At 40.3% G+C, this 17,617-nt stretch overlaps 1 protein-coding gene across 2 annotated transcripts; it reads left to right on the forward strand.

Moving 5' to 3' along the window:
- Positions 1-4,925: 4,925 nt before the first annotated feature.
- Positions 4,926-14,868, forward strand: LOC133656747 (uncharacterized). 2 transcript variants are annotated; one of them, XM_062057587.1, is made up of 4 exons: positions 4,926-5,059; positions 7,214-7,283; positions 7,345-7,521; positions 13,665-14,868. In XM_062057587.1, exon 4 carries the CDS (start codon positions 13,714-13,716, stop codon positions 14,428-14,430), a length of 717 nt encoding a protein of 238 aa, XP_061913571.1. In that variant the 5' UTR covers positions 4,926-5,059; positions 7,214-7,283; positions 7,345-7,521; positions 13,665-13,713; the 3' UTR covers positions 14,431-14,868. The 2 variants fall into 2 exon arrangements, with proteins under 2 accessions (XP_061913571.1, XP_061913572.1); XM_062057588.1 differs by lacking the exon at positions 7,214-7,283 and having other exon boundaries at positions 5,023-5,059.
- Positions 14,869-17,617: the final 2,749 nt, after the last annotated feature.

The raw sequence follows: 17,617 nt of genomic DNA on the forward strand, positions 1-17,617 counted from the left end.
CAAAGTATATTAAGTGGGATTTTTCATAAAAACAAATATATACAGTAACACAAAAGCAAGCTGTCTCTGTGATCACTATAGGTGTATAAATAATAATATAGTTTTAAATAAAATCAGTCCCTTGGCACAAAACTGAAAATAATACAGCTCTCCAAAAAGTGCACTTCTGCTGCTATTGGAACATACTAAGTACACTCACTATGACACTAAGAACACCACAGTCATCAATCAACAATTCTTACATGAGAGTGAAGCCTGGCAATAATTGTCCTGCCCTCACTATACGTGTGGGACTTATACATCTTGGCAGACAGCTAACTAACAATCCACATGTTGAGCTTATACATCTTGGCAGACAGCTAACTAACAATCCACATGTTGAGCTTATACATCTTGGCAGACAGCTAACTAACAATCCACATGTTGAGCTTATACATCTTGGCAGACAGCTAACTAACAATCCACATGTTGAGCTTATACATCTTGGCAGACAGCTAACTAACAATCCACATGTTGAGCTTATACATCTTGGCAGACAGCTAACAAACAATCCACATGTTGAGCTTATACATCTTGGCAGACAGCTAACAAACAATCCACATGTTGAGCTTATACATCTTGGCAGACAGCTAACTAACAATCCACATGTTGAGCTTATACATCTTGGCAGACAGCTAACTAACAATCCACATGTTGAGCTTATACATCTTGGCAGACAGCTAACTAACAATCCACATGTTGAGCTTATACATCTTGGCAGACAGCTAACAAACAATCCACATGTTGAGCTTATACATCTTGGCAGACAGCTAACTAACAATCCACATGTTGAGCTTATACATCTTGGCAGACAGCTAACAAACAATCCACATGTTGAGCTTATACATCTTGGCAGACAGCTAACTAACAATCCACATGTTGAGCTTATACATCTTGGCAGACAGCTAACAAACAATCCACATGTTGAGCTTATACATCTTGGCAGACAGCTAACTAACAATCCACATGTTGAGCTTATACATCTTGGCAGACAGCTAACTAACAATCCACATGTTGAGCTTATACATCTTGGCAGACAGCTAACTAACAATCCACATGTTGAGCTTATACATCTTGGCAGACAGCTAACTAACAATCCACATGTTGAGGTTATACATCTTGGCAGACAGCTAACTAACAATCCACATGTTGAGCTTATACATCTTGGCAGACAGCTAACAAACAATCCACATGTTGAGGTTATACATCTTGGCAGACAGCTAACTAACAATCCACATGTTGAGCTTATACATCTTGGCAGACAGCTAACTAACAATCCACATGTTGAGCTTATACATCTTGGCAGACAGCTAACTAACAATCCACATGTTGAGCTTATACATCTTGGCAGACAGCTAACTAACAATCCACATGTTGAGCTTATACATCTTGGCAGACAGCTAACTAACAATCCACATGTTGAGGTTATACATCTTGGCAGACAGCTAACTAACAATCCACATGTTGAGCTTATACATCTTGGCAGACAGCTAACAAACAATCCACATGTTGAGGTTATACATCTTGGCAGACAGCTAACAAACAATCCACATGTTGAGCTTATACATCTTGGCAGACAGCTAACAAACAATCCACATGTTGAGCTTATACATCTTGGCAGACAGCTAACAAACAATCCACATGTTGAGCTTATACATCTTGGCAGACAGCTAACAAACAATCCACATGTTGAGGTTATACATCTTGGCAGACAGCTAACTAACAATCCACATGTGGAGCTTATACATCTTGGCAGACAGCTAACTAACAATCCACATGTTGAGCTTATACATCTTGGCAGACAGCTAACTAACAATCCACATGTTGAGCTTATACATCTTGGCAGACAGCTAACTAACAATCCACATGTTGAGCTTATACATCTTGGCAGACAGCTAACAAACAATCCACATGTTGAGCTTATACATCTTGGCAGACAGCTAACTAACAATCCACATGTTGAGCTTATACATCTTGGCAGACAGCTAACTAACAATCCACATGTTGAGCTTATACATCTTGGCAGACAGCTAACTAACAATCCACAGCACATTCATCCATGCAGGCTCTTTATTGTTGTTGATCTTGCTTTGTCTTTTCCTATCTTTACTTTTGTCTTGCACTGGACTGTTATTTTATTTTTTTTGAACTGAAATACACACAATGACAAATGTATAAGCTACGTGATTCAATGAATGTATGTAAATATTAGCTTCACACAAATATACAGTACTATCATCAAACAAATACTTCTGAGTGTTGAAACTATTTGGATGGTGTAAATACACGACTGGCAGCCATTTGAAGTCGTCAAAACATCCATTGAAACGGCGCACAAAAATCGTTTTTCAATAAACATCTTAGTATCAAACTGAAACACTTTCCACCTTAATATTGAGTTACATAAACAAGTTAAACAGTTTACTTACACACTTATCTTTTCCAAGGCTTGTAAGAGCTAACGCAACTTGTCGACTTCTCAATTGTCTCAACCCGGAAGTGCCCAAACTAATGACGTGTAGTATTTTCATATGGCCACAAGGTGTCAGTAAGAGTCTACAATCAAATGGGCAAAACATTGCAGGTCCCACAGGGCATTTCCTGTATGTGGGAAGGGATTAGTTCTCAGGGATTCGAATAAAGAACCAACTCTTTTTCTTTACTATAGTGGCCTCGATAATGGGAACCGGTTCTCAAAAAGGGATTCGAGTCCATGGAATCGGTTCTTTTCTTATCGAACAACCGGGAGAACCGATTTCGAACATCATCCCTATACACAACACAGGCTGGGCGTATCAATCCAAATATCCATAGTGTCGATACCAAGGAGTGTTGGTATCATTCTGATGGATATTAAAACATGTAGAGAACAATTAAGAAGTACAATTAACTATGTAAGACTTTTAAGTGCGAGCAAGCAAAGCTTATTTGATCCTACTCTCATGTTCAATGGACATGTTCTTCTCTGGGAACACCATATGCTTATCATACTTCCAGTAACTTCATTCTTCTTTGTAAACACCATATGCTTATCATACTTCCAGTAACTTCATTCTTCTCTGGGAACACCATATGCTTATCATACTTCCAGTAACGTCATTGTTCTTTGTAAACACCATATGCTTATCATACTTCCAGTAACTTCATTCTTCTTTGTAAACACCATATGCTTATCATACTTCCAGTAACTTAATTCTTCTCTGTGAACACCATATTCTTATCATACATCCAGTAACTTCATTCTTCTTTGTGAACACCATATGCGTATCATACTTCCAATAACTTCATTCTTCTTTGTGAACACCATATGCTTATTATACTTCCAGTAACTTCATTCTTCTTTGTAAACACCATATGCTTATCATACTTCTAGTAACGTCATTTTTCTTTGTAAACACCATATGCTTATCATACTTCCAGTAACTTAATTCTTCTCTGTGAACACCATATGCTTATCATATCAAGATGATGATTAAACAACATGATTATTGCACAGGTGTGACATATCAAGATGATGATCAGACAACATGATTATTGCACAGGTGTGACATATCAAGATGATGATCAGACAACATGATTATTGCACAGGTGTGACATATCAAGATGATGATTAAACAACATGATTATTGCACAGGTGTGACATATCAAGATGATGATTAAACAACATGATTATTGCACAGGTGTGACATATCAAGATGATGATCAGACAACATGATTATTGCACAGGTGTGACATATCAAGATGATGATCAGACAACATGATTATTGCACAGGTGTGACATATCAAGATGATGATCAGACAACATGATTATTGCACAGGTGTGACATATCAAGATGATGATTAAACAACATGATTATTGCACAGGTGTGACATATCAAGATGATGATCAGACAACATGATTATTGCACAGGTGTGACATATCAAGATGATGATTAAACAACATGATTATTGCACAGGTGTGACATATCAAGATGATGATCAGACAACATGATTATTGCACAGGTGTGCCTCAGACTACCACAATAAAAGTCCACTCTGAACTCTGATACTGTAAATGTTGTCATGCTTTTATTAAACTCCTTCCTCATGCACTTCTTTATTTTGGCCGCTAGTCGGCAGTGTTGACTTTTGGCATCTTATATTGAGTCAATGATGTATAATGATAGTATTTAATACATATATTGAGTCATAATGATAGTATTTATTACATATATTGAGTCAATGATGTATAATGATAGTATTTAATACATATATTGAGTCATAATGATAGTATTTATTACATATATTGAGTCAATGATGTATAATGATAGTATTTAATACATATATTGAGTCCTGTGAAGAAGTCCATTGTGTGATCTATGTCTGCTAACTCATCACAAGTCCAGACTAGTTACTTGTCAATGATGATAGTTACATGTCAATGATGATAGTTACATGTCAATGATGATAGTTACATGTCAATGATGATAGTTACATGTCAATGATGATAGTTACTTGTCAATGATGATAGTTACATGTCAATGATGATAGTTACATGTCAATGATGATAGTTACTTGTCAATGATGATAGTTACATGTCAATGATGATAGTTACATGTCAATGATGATAGTTACATGTCAATGATGATAGTTACTTGTCAATGATGATAGTTACATGTCAATGATGATAGTTACATGTCAATGATGATAGTTACATGTCAATGATGATAGTTACATGTGAATGATGATAGTTATGAGAAAGATGATAAAGACTAAAGTGTGCATGTGACTTATTCTCCCCGCCTTCATGCTGACGTCAGCTGATGTGGCAATCTTCTTCTCCAGCCTGCTGGGAACTCACTCATTCACTCCTTCACTCCTTCACTCCTTCACTCCTTCACTCCTTCACTCATTCACTCCTTCACTCCTTCACTCCTTCACTCCTTCACTCCTTCACTCCTTCACTCCTTCACTCCTTCACTCATTCACTCCTTCACTCCTTCACTCCTTCACTCCTTCACTCCTTCAGCCACCACTTGGTGTAAGTACACTATTTTATGTATGATGATGTGTGACTATTTTATGTACACTTGGATGATGCATGTGTGACTATTTTATGTACACTTAGATGATGCATGTGTGACTATTTTATGTACACTTAGATGATGCATGTGTGACTATTTTATGTACACTTAGATGATGCATGTGTGACTATTTTATGTACACTTAGATGATGCATGTGTGACTATTTTATGTACACTTAGATGATGCATGTGTGACTATTTTATGTACACTTAAATGATGCATGTGTGACTATTTTATGTACACTTAGATGATGCATGTGTGACTATTTTATGTAGACTTAAATGATGCATGTGTGACTATTTTATGTACACTTAGATGATGCATGTGTGACTATTTTATGTAGACTTAAATGATGCATGAGTGACTATTTTATGTACACTTAAATGATGCATGTGTGACTATTTTATGTACACTTAAATGATGCATGTGTGACTATTTTATGTAGACTTAGATGATGCATGTGTGACTATTTTATGTAGACTTAAATGATGCATGTGTGACTATTTTATGTAGACTTAGATGATGCATGTGTGACTATTTTATGTACACTTAGATGATGCATGTGTGACTATTTTATGTAGACTTAAATGATGCATGTGTGACTATTTTATGTAGACTTAAATGATGCATGTGTGACTATTTTATGTACACTTAGATGATGCATGTGTGACTATTTTATGTACACTTAGATGATGCATGTGTGACTATTTTATGTAGACTTAAATGATGCATGTGTGACTATTTTATGTAGACTTAAATGATGCATGTGTGACTATTTTATGTACACTTAGATGATGCATGTGTGACTATTTTATGTACACTTAGATGATGCATGTGTGACTATTTTATGTACACTTAAATGATGCATGTGTGACTATTTTATGTACACTTAGATGATGCATGTGTGACTATTTTATGTACACTTAGATGATGCATGTGTGACTATTTTATGTACACTTAGATGATGCATGTGTGACTATTTTATGTACACTTAGATGATGCATGTGTGACTATTTTATGTACACTTAGATGATGCATGTGTGACTATTTTATGTACACTTAGATGATGCATGTGTGACTATTTTATGTACACTTAAATGATGCATGTGTGACTATTTTATGTAGACTTAGATGATGCATGTGTGACTATTTTATGTACACTTAAATGATGCATGTGTGACTATTTTATGTAGACTTAAATGATGCATGTGTGACTATTTTATGTACACTTAGATGATGCATGTGTGACTATTTTATGTACACTTAGATGATGCATGTGTGACTATTTTATGTAGACTGAAATGATGCATGTGTGACTATTTTATGTACACTTAAATGATGCATGTGTGACTATTTTATGTACACTTAAATGATGCATGTGTGACTATTTTATGTACACTTAAATGATGCATGTGTGACTATTTTATGTACACTTAAATGATGCATGTGTGACTATTTTATGTACACTTAGATGATGCATGTGTGACTATTTTATGTAGACTGAAATGATGCATGTGTGACTATTTTATGTAGACTTAAATGATGCATGTGTGACTATTTTATGTACACTTAGATGATGCATGTGTGACTATTTTATGTACACTTAGATGATGCATGTGTGACTATTTTATGTAGACTGAAATGATGCATGTGTGACTATTTTATGTACACTTAGATGATGCATGTGTGACTATTTTATGTACACTTAAATGATGCATGTGTGACTATTTTATGTACACTTAAATGATGCATGTGTGACTATTTTATGTACACTTAGATGATGCATGTGTGACTATTTTATGTAGACTTAAATGATGCATGTGTGACTATTTTATGTAGACTTAAATGATGCATGTGTGACTATTTTATGTAGACATAAATGATGCATGTGTGACTATTTTATGTAGACTTAAATGATGCATGTGTGACTATTTTATGTACACTTAAATGATGCATGTGTGACTATTTTATGTAGACTTAAATAATGCATGTGTGACTATTTTATGTAGACTTAAATGATGCATGTGTGACTATTTTATGTAGACTTAAATGATGCATGTGTGACTATTTTATGTAGACTTAAATGATGCATGTGTGACTATTTTATTAGGACTTGGATGCTGCATGTGTGGAGCTGACAAAGAAGAAGTAGTTCCACGTTGAAAGTTGCTGACTATTATGTAAGTTGAGCTGCACATGACTTTATAACACAAAGTCCAACAAGAAGTTTTCCTCTTGAAGGTTGGCAGCCTCGCATTGCAACTCCACATGTGGGAGAAATTACAGTCTTGGAGGGAGAGAGGAAAAGTTCCATTGCTTCTGTTTGTGAGCATCAAGAAGAAGAAGTTAGCTGATGGACGTGTCATGTGATCACCAGGGGCCTCCAAACCTTCTCCACTGAGGGCCACACGTGTGTTGGTACTTCTCATTTCTTTTTCAAAGCAATGTAATGTTTCATTGTGACCACCAGGGCTCCCCTCAATGTTTCATTGTGACCACCAGGACTCCCCTCAATGTTTCATTGTGACCACCAGGACTCCCCTCAATGTTTCATTGTGACCACCACTTTTACATTTGTTGACATCAACTTTTCTTCTTTCACATCTTTTATGTGTCCTTTTTGTCAAAGGAAACCCTCTTTGGTCGTGGTAAAACACAAAATGTGCAATATTTGACCCCCCAAAAAACACTCAAAGTGTAATCTTTGATGTGAAATAATCGCTGCCTTCAATAGATTATAAATAATGTTGCTTTTGTCACACACAACATTTGCTTAAAAAGTGCTAGCACATTTAGCATGCTGTAGCATGTCAGCACAACATTTGCTTGAAAAGTGCTAGCACATTTAGCATGCTGTAGCATGTCAGCACAACATTTGCTTGAAAAGTGCTAGCACATTTAGCATGCTGTAGCATGTCAGCACAACATTTGCTTGAAAGGTGCTAGCACATTTAGCATGCTGTAGCATGTCAGCACAACATTTGCTTGAAAGGTGCTAGCACATTTAGCATGCTGTAGCATGTCAGCACAACATTTGCTTGAAAGGTGCTAGCACATTTAGCATGCTGTAGCATGTCAGCACAACATTTGCTTGAAAGGTGCTAGCACATTTAGCATGCTGTAGCATGTCAGCACAACATTTGCTTGAAAGGTGCTAGCACATTTAGCATGCTGTAGCATGTCAGCACAACATTTGCTTGAAAGGTGCTAGCACATTTAGCATGCTGCAGCATGTCAGCACAACATTTGCTTGAAAGGTGCTAGCACATTTAGCATGCTGCAGCATGTCAGCACAACATTTGCTTGAAAGGTGCTAGCACATTTAGCATGCTGTAGCATGTCAGCACAACATTTGCTTGAAAGGTGCTAGCACATTTAGCATGCTGCAGCATGTCAGCCACAAGCAGCAGAAGAAAAGTTAGAAGTTCCCAGCCTGAGAGAAGAATGTAGCGGTTAGCTTCCTTCCTGTGTGGACTTTTAGATGTTTGAGCCAAACCAAGAACTGGATCCTTCTAAGTTCCCCACAAGTCAGCTATGTGAGAAATGTGCTTTCCCGGTGTGGAACAGAGTGTTTCTTACCGTCACTCACTGCTTCCTTTAGGGCAGGGCTTCTTACCTTTTCACCTCGGGGCCCAACTTTGCTACTACAGAGGGGCCCGGGGCCCACTCAGATATTAACACTGAATGAGCAAATATTGATTTGAGTGCTATATTGAAGACTGATATCTAAGCTCCTCCCAGTTTGTCACATGACAGGAAACGTGTTCATCACAAAGTTGTTTGACAAATAATATCTTGTCCTTGACGGGTCAGCCAACTTCCGGCGCCCCTTAAAAAGGTGGGAAACAGGTAAACATTGGGGGGTGGATGAGTAAAAACATATTCAGTCTAAGGCTGGACTCCTGGGGAGGGGGTCCAGACTGAGGTCTGGAAAAAACCCCTCAATAGCCATAGCACACATAAACAAGTTAAAGAATCCACAAGACTTGCAACAGAGGGGAGTGAGTGCTGCTGCTATCTAAGCGCTGCCCAGCCGTCCATCACCCCTCAGGGATTCAAGCGGTGGTTAAGGTGTGGGGTGGGAGTGGGGGTTTGTGTGCATGTTGTCCAGGGTCTAGTGTGGTTGTGTCTGTAGGCCTGGAGTCGCTCTGCAGGCGTGACCAGCAAAGTTCACCTGGGAGGTCAGAGAGTCCATCACTGAGGTGTCCCTGGGGGTGTGAACAGAACACCCGTCTTCTGTCTTGAGCAGCGTGCCAGGGAGTCAAATGGTAGATTACCATTGTTGTTTCCGAGCCAGCAGACATTTGAAGGGCTTGTCTGTTCTCTCGGGGGACAATTACGGCATTCCAGTAAGCTTCTCCATGATGTGATCCAACTTACCTTTCAGTTCTCCATGATGTGATCCAACTTACCTTTCAGTTCTCCATGATGTGATCCAACTTACCTTTCAGTTCTCCATGATGTGATCCAACTTACCATTCAGTTCTCCATGATGTGATCCAACTTACCATTCAGTTCTCCATGATGTGATCCAACTTACCATTCAGTTCACAGTCCGTGATCCCACAGCCCGACCCAAGCCTTCCATTGCGACTTTGGGCTCCTTGAACGCCCGCCATCGTGTTCCCAACCAGACGACACACCAGGACAATGCCAGAAGTTTCCCTGCCATCAGGGTTCCAAAAAGGTAGATCCACGTCCTCCACGGACTGACAGGAAGGTGAGTCTCCATTTCTTGCAGCAAGTCTGTCAGGGCAGCCAAGCTCCCCAGAACCTCTTACCCTCGTCCAGAAGTTGTTGTGAACGGAGTCGAGAGTCCAGCTAATGGATTCCATGTCTGGTGTTTAGATTTGGGAGGACAGAGCAGAGACAAGAAAGAAGGAGTCAGACAGGACAAGAAAGAAGGAGTCAGACAGGACAAGAAAGAAGGAGTCAGACAGGACAAGAAAGAAAGAAAGAGTCAGACAGGACAAGAAAGAAAGAAAGAGTCAGACAGGACAAGAAAGAAAGAAAGAGTCAGACAGGACAAGAAAGAAAGAAGGGGTCAGACAGGACAGGACAAGAAAGAAGGAGTCAGACAGGACAAGAAAGAAAGAAGGGGTCAGACAGGACAGGACAAGAAAGAAGGAGTCAGACAGGACAGGACAAGAAAGAAGGAGTCAGACAGGACAAGAAAGAAGGAGTCAGACAGGACAAGAAAGAAGGAGTCAGACAGGACAAGAAAGAAGGAGTCAGACAGGACAAGAAAGAAGGAGTCAGACAGGACAAGAAAGAAGGAGTCAGACAGGACAGGACAAGAAAGAAGGAGTCAGACAGGACAAGAAAGAAAGAAAGAAAGAGTCAGACAGGACAAGAAAGAAAGAAAGAGTCAGACAGGACAAGAAAGAAAGAAGGGTCAGACAGGACAGGACAAGAAAGAAGGAGTCAGACAGGACAGGACAAGAAAGAAGGAGTCAGACAGGACAAGAAAGAAAGAGTCAGACAGGACAAGAAAGAAGGAGTCAGACAGGACAAGAAAGAAGGAGTCAGACAGGACAAGAAAGAAGGAGTCAGACAGGACAAGAAAGAAGGAGTCAGACAGGACAAGAAAGAAGGAGTCAGACAGGACAAGAAAGAAGGAGTCAGACAGGACAAGAAAGAAGGAGTCAGACAGGACAAGAAAGAAGGAGTCAGACAGGACAAGAAAGAAGGAGTCAGACAGGACAAGAAAGAAGGAGTCAGACAGGACAAGAAAGAAGGAGTCAGACAGGACAAGAAAGAAGGAGTCAGACAGGACAAGAAAGAAGGAGTCAGACAGGACAAGAAAGAAGGAGTCAAACAGGACAAGAAAGAAGGAGTCAGACAGGACAAGAAAGAAGGAGTCAGACAGGACAAGAAAGAAAGAAAGAGTCAGACAGGACAATAAAGAAAGAAAGAGTCAGACAGGACAAGAAAGAAAGAAGGGGTCAGACAGGACAGGACAAGAAAGAAGGAGTCAGACAGGACAGGACAAGAAAGAAGGAGTCAGACAGGACAAGAAAGAAAGAAAGAGTCAGACAGGACAAGAAAGAAAGAAAGAGTCAGACAGGACAAGAAAGAAAGAAGGGGTCAGACAGGACAGGACAAGAAAGAAGGAGTCAGACAGGACAGGACAAGAAAGAAGGAGTCAGACAGGACAAGAAAGAAGGAGTCAGACAGGACAAGAAAGAAGGAGTCAGACAGGACAAGAAAGAAGGAGTCAGACAGGACAAGAAAGAAGGAGTCAGACAGGACAAGAAAGAAGGAGTCAGACAGGACAAGAAAGAAGGAGTCAGACAGGACAGGACAAGAAAGAAGGAGTCAGACAGGACAAGAAAGAAAGAAAGAAAGAGTCAGACAGGACAAGAAAGAAAGAAAGAGTCAGACAGGACAAGAAAGAAAGAAGGGGTCAGACAGGACAGGACAAGAAAGAAGGAGTCAGACAGGACAGGACAAGAAAGAATGAGTCAGACAGGACAGGACAAGAAAGAAGGAGTCAGACAGGACAAGAAAGAAGGAGTCAGACAGGACAAGAAAGAAGGAGTCAGACAGGACAAGAAAGAAGGAGTCAGACAGGACAAGAAAGAAGGAGTCAGACAGGACAGGACAAGAAAGAAAGAGTCAGACAGGACAAGAAAGAAAGAAGGGGTCAGACAGGACAGGACAAGAAAGAAGGAGTCAGACAGGACAGGACAAGAAAGAAGGAGTCAGACAGGACAAGAAAGAAGGAGTCAGACAGGACAAGAAAGAAGGAGTCAGACAGGACAAGAAAGAAGGAGTCAGACAGGACAAGAAAGAAGGAGTCAGACAGGACAAGAAAGAAGGAGTCAGACAGGACAAGAAAGAAGGAGTCAGACAGGACAGGACAAGAAAGAAGGAGTCAGACAGGACAAGAAAGAAAGAAAGAAAGAGTCAGACAGGACAAGAAAGAAAGAAAGAGTCAGACAGGACAAGAAAGAAAGAAGGGGTCAGACAGGACAGGACAAGAAAGAAGGAGTCAGACAGGACAGGACAAGAAAGAATGAGTCAGACAGGACAGGACAAGAAAGAAGGAGTCAGACAGGACAAGAAAGAAGGAGTCAGACAGGACAAGAAAGAAGGAGTCAAACAGGACAAGAAAGAAGGAGTCAGACAGGACAAGAAAGAAGGAGTCAGACAGGACAAGAAAGAAGGAGTCAAACAGGACAAGAAAGAAGGAGTCAGACAGGACAGGACAAGAAAGAAGGAGTCAGACAGGACAATAAAGAAAGTGTCAGACAGGAAAGGACAAGAAAGAAGGAGTCAGACAGGACAAGAAAGAATGAGTCAGACAGGACAGGACAAGAAAGAAGGAGTCAGATAGGACAAGAAAGAAGGAGTCAGACAGGACAAGAAAGAAGGAGTCAGACAGGACAGGACAAGAAAGAAGGAGTCAGACAGGACAAGAAAGAAGGAGTCAGACAGGACAAGAAAGAAGGAGTCAGACAGGACAGGACAAGAAAGAAGGAGTCAGACAGGACAGGACAAGAAAGAAGGAGTCAGACAGGACAAGAAAGAAGGAGTCAGACAGGACAAGAAAGAAGGAGTCAGACAGGACAGGACAAGAAAGAAGGAGTCAGACAGGACAAGAAAGAAGGAGTCAGACAGGACAGGACAAGAAAGAAGGAGTCAGACAGGACAGGACAAGAAAGAATGAGTCAGACAGGACAGGACAAGAAAGAAGGAGTCAGACAGGACAAGAAAGAAGGAGTCAGACAGGACAAGAAAGAAGGAGTCAGACAGGACAAGAAAGAAGGAGTCAGACAGGACAAGAAAGAAGGAGTCAGACAGGACAAGAAAGAAGGAGTCAGACAGGACAAGAAAGAAGGAGTCAGACAGGACAGGACAAGAAAGAAGGAGTCAGACAGGACAGGACAAGAAAGAAGGAGTCAGACAGGACAAGAAAGAAGGAGTCAGACAGGACAAGAAAGAAGGAGTCAGACAGGACAAGAAAGAAGGAGTCAGACAGGACAAGAAAGAAGGAGTCAGACAGGACAAGAAAGAAGGAGTCAGACAGGACAAGAAAGAAGGAGTCAGACAGGACAAGAAAGAAGGAGTCAGACAGGACAGGACAAGAAAGAAGGAGTCAGACAGGACAGGACAAGAAAGAAGGAGTCAGACAGGACAAGAAAGAAGGAGTCAGACAGGACAAGAAAGAAGGAGTCAGACAGGACAGGACAAGAAAGAAGGAGTCAGACAGGACAAGAAAGAAGGAGTCAGATAGGACAGGACAAGAAAGAAGGAGTCAGACAGGACAGGACAAGAAAGCAAGTAGGGAGAAAATGTCACCGCCTCCACCAAGTGCCAAGCCACTTATTAGCCTGACCTAAGCCTAGATAGCAATCTTTGTGATGAACATGCTCTCCTAGCATGTGGCAAGGTAGTAAACAGGAAGTAGAAGTCCAACGACTCCTTCAGTGTTCATATTTGAGTGGAAAAGTTGGGCCCCGAGGTGAAAAAGGTTAGGTACAAAAACAATATCGTTGACTAAAAGTACTTGAGAAAATATTCTACTGTTGGCTAAACGAGGCGTCCTCACGTTTCAGGCATCCCACTACCAGTCAAGATGGCCGCCGAGCCCCGCCCCCAGCAGTGATGCCGTCCCTCGGCCCGCCCGCCCCCTTCCTGTGCGTCCTGCTGTGGGTGTCCACGGCCCTGCAGCGCTCCGACATGCGTGTGGCCTACGTGAGCCACAACAGCTTCTTCTGCTACTCCTGCAGCCAGGAGCCGGAGCCCTGCAGGGTGGCGGCGCTCGCCGACTGCCGCTGCAAAGACATCACGCTCTCGGCGCTGCACCGCCCCCCGTCGCCCGCCTCGCCCGTCTTCAGCATGAGGCGCCTGACCGTGTGGTACACGTCGCCCTGGAACGCCGCGCGCCTGCTCAACAACTCCGAGGTGAGGCACCTCACCTTGATGTACTGCGGGCCGGGGTCCTCCAGGGAGAGGGCACCGCCCCCTTTGGAGGGACACTTTGCTGTGCAGCACCTGGAGAGGCTGAGCGTGGTCACCTTCGCCAGCACGGATGCACACGGCGACAACCACCTCCATTTTCACGCCATCGGGTCCCCCGACTCGCCCCGGGTCCAGGACATCTACCTGGGCAGGGAGCAGGGGGCGGCCTACCAGGAGCAGGCCCGGCTGGGAGTTGTCCACACCTCCGTGCTGGGGGGCGGAGCTTCCGTCAAAGTCTACACGGTCCAGACGCACATCGACAGCGACGGGACGCTGCCTTTCCCGGAGCTCCGCCTCCCCAAACTGCCGGAAACATCCGTCGTCTACGTCAGCTTTGTGTACGGGATAAATACTACATAGTAGTAGTAATACTGCAATACTACTTTTCTTAACGCAGTACTGCACTCAGCTTTGTGTACGGGATAAATACTACATAGTAGTAGTAATACTGCAATACTACTTTTCTTAACGCAGTACTGCACTCAGCTTTGTGTACGGGTTAAATACTACATAGTAGTAGTAATACTGCAATACTACTTTTCTTAACGCAGTACTGCACTCAGCTTTGTGTACGGGTTAAATACTACATAGTAGTAGTAATACTGCAATACTACTTTTCTTAACGCAGTACTGCACTCAGCTTTGTGTACGGGTTAAATACTACATAGTAGTAGTAATACTGCAATACTACTTTTCTTAACGTAATACTATAGTAACTATGTAATGTAACTATAGTAACTATGTGATGTAACATAATAACTATGTGATGTAACTATATAAACTATGCAATGTAACTATAGTAACTATGTGATGTAACTATAGTAACTATGTGATGTTACTATAGTAACTATGTGATGTAACATAGTAACTATGTGATGTAACTATAAAACTATGCAATGTAACTATAGTAACTATGTGATGTAACTATAGCAACTATGTGACGTTACTATAGTAACTATGTGATGTAACATAGTAACTATGTGATGTAACTATAAAACTATGCAATGTAACTATAGTAACTATGTGATGTAACTATAGCAACTATGTGATGTAACTATAGTAACTATGTGATGTAACTATAGTAACTATGTGATGTAACATAGTAACTATGTGATGGAACTATAGTAATTATGTGATGTAACTATAATAACTTTGTGATGTAACTATAGTAACTATGTAATGTAACTATAGTAACTATGTGATGTAACATAGTAACTATGTGATGGAACTATAGTAATTATGTGATGTAACATAGTAACTATGTAATGTAACTATAGTAAGTATATAATGTAACTATAGTTATTATATGCATGTTTGGATGTTAATAAAAGTCACAAAGGTAGTTTATATCTTTCTGCTCCGCAAACTGAAGTCAAATATTTCTGACTTGTGAGGCCAGCAGTCTAAGTTCAGTAACTACATTCAACCACCAGGTGGCAGCAGATACATAAAACTGTCTACAGTAACTACATTCACCCACCAGGTGGCAGCAGATACATACAACTGTCTACAGTAACTACATTCAACCACCAGGTGGCAGCAGATACATAAAACTGTCTACAGTAACTACATTCAACCACCAGGTGGCAGCAGATACATAAAACTGTCTACAGTAACTACATTCAACCACCAGGTGGCAGCAGATACATAAAACTGTCTACAGTAACTACATTCACCCACCAGGTGGCAGCAGATACATAAAACTGTCTACAGTAACTACATTCAACCACCAGGTGGCAGCAGATACATGTTAACTAAAACTGTCTATATTACTGTGTGTGTTTAGTGTGTATATTATTGTGTGTGTTTAGTGTGTATATTACTGTGTGTGTTTAGTGTGTATATTACTGTGTGTGTTTAGTGTGTATATTATTGTGTGTGTTTAGTGTGTATATTACTGTGTGTGTTTAGTGTGTATATTACTGTGTGTGTTCAGTGTGTATATTACTGTGTGTGTTTAGTGTCTATATTACTGTGTGTGTATATTACTGTGTGTGTTCAGTGTGTATATTATTGTGTGTGTTTAGTGTGTATATTACTGTGTGTGTTTAGTGTGTATATTACTTTGTGTGTATATTACTGTGTGTGTTCAGTGTGTATATTATTGTGTGTGTTTAGTGTGTATATTATTGTGTGTATTTAGTGTGTATATCACTGTGTGTTTTCAGTGTGTATATTATTGTGTGTATTTAGTGTGTATATTATTGTGTGTATTTAGTGTGTATATTATTGTGTGTGTTTAGTGTGTATATTACTGTGTGTGTTTAGTGTGTATATTACTGTGTGTGTATATTACTGTGTGTGTTCAGTGTGTATATTATTGTGTGTGTTTAGTGTGTATATTATTGTGTGTATTTAGTGTGTATATTACTGTGTGTGTTCAGTGTGTATATTATTGTGTGTGTTTAGTGTGTATATTACTGTGTGTGTTTAGTGTGTATATTACTGTGTGTGTATATTACTGTGTGTGTTCAGTGTGTATATTATTGTGTGTGTTTAGTGTGTATATTATTGTGTGTATTTAGTGTGTATATTACTGTGTGTGTTCAGTGTGTATATTATTGTGTGTATTTAGTGTGTATATTATTGTGTATATTTAGTGTGTATATTACTGTGTGTGTTCAGTGTGTATATTATTGTGTGTATTTAGTGTGTATATTATTGTGTGTATTTAGTGTGTATATTACTGTGTGTGTATATTACTGTGTGTGTATATTAGTATGGAGTGACACAAGATGGCGGCAGGTGTCTCAGAGAGACGCACATTAGCATGAGAAGCCCACCTCGTTAAGCGCCCACCTCGTTAAGTGCTGCTGAGAATGTTGACCTGGCAGTTAAAGGGTCAGCTCACCCCCTGCAGGACAATCACTGCTATGATGCATCTACTTCCTACTTCCTACTTCCTACTTCCTCCTTCCTACTTCCTCATGGAACACTAACAAAGCAACATTACAGCAAAGATGCAGTCAAAGATCATCTATTTTACAGGACCACTGCTGTTTTTAGGGCTCTGCTGCAAAGATGCTTGTCAAAGATCCTCTATTTTACTGCTATTTCCTAAGGAATTTATAGTCAAATTGTAAGTCAAAGATCTTCTAAATGACAGGAACACTCAGCTGCAAAAACATTACTCAACGCTTTTGTGTATGACAAGAGCACTGCGGTTTTTAGGAACATGCTGGAAAAACCAGCATGTTTACATCTGCCACACCTTTTTTTGATACTGCAAAACTGCAAGTCAAAGATCCTCTATATGACATGGCTTGTCGACTGTTTTTAGGAAGCTACTGCAAAAACATTCTAACATTCTCTTTATATGGCAGCTCTTTTTAGGAACATACCGCAAATATTCTAGTCAAAGATCCTCTACATAACAGGAGTGATGTGCTCTTTTTAGGAACATACCGCAAATATTCTAGTCAAAGATCCTCTATATAACAGGAGTGATGTGCTCTTTTTAGGAACATACCGCAAATATTCTAGTCAAAGATCCTCTATATAACAGGAGTGATGTGCTCTTTTTAGGAACATACCGTAAATATTCTAG

Source organism: Entelurus aequoreus, linkage group LG09 (assembly GCF_033978785.1).
Source record: "Entelurus aequoreus isolate RoL-2023_Sb linkage group LG09, RoL_Eaeq_v1.1, whole genome shotgun sequence".
In the NCBI taxonomy this organism is placed as follows: Eukaryota; Metazoa; Chordata; class Actinopteri; order Syngnathiformes; family Syngnathidae; genus Entelurus; species Entelurus aequoreus.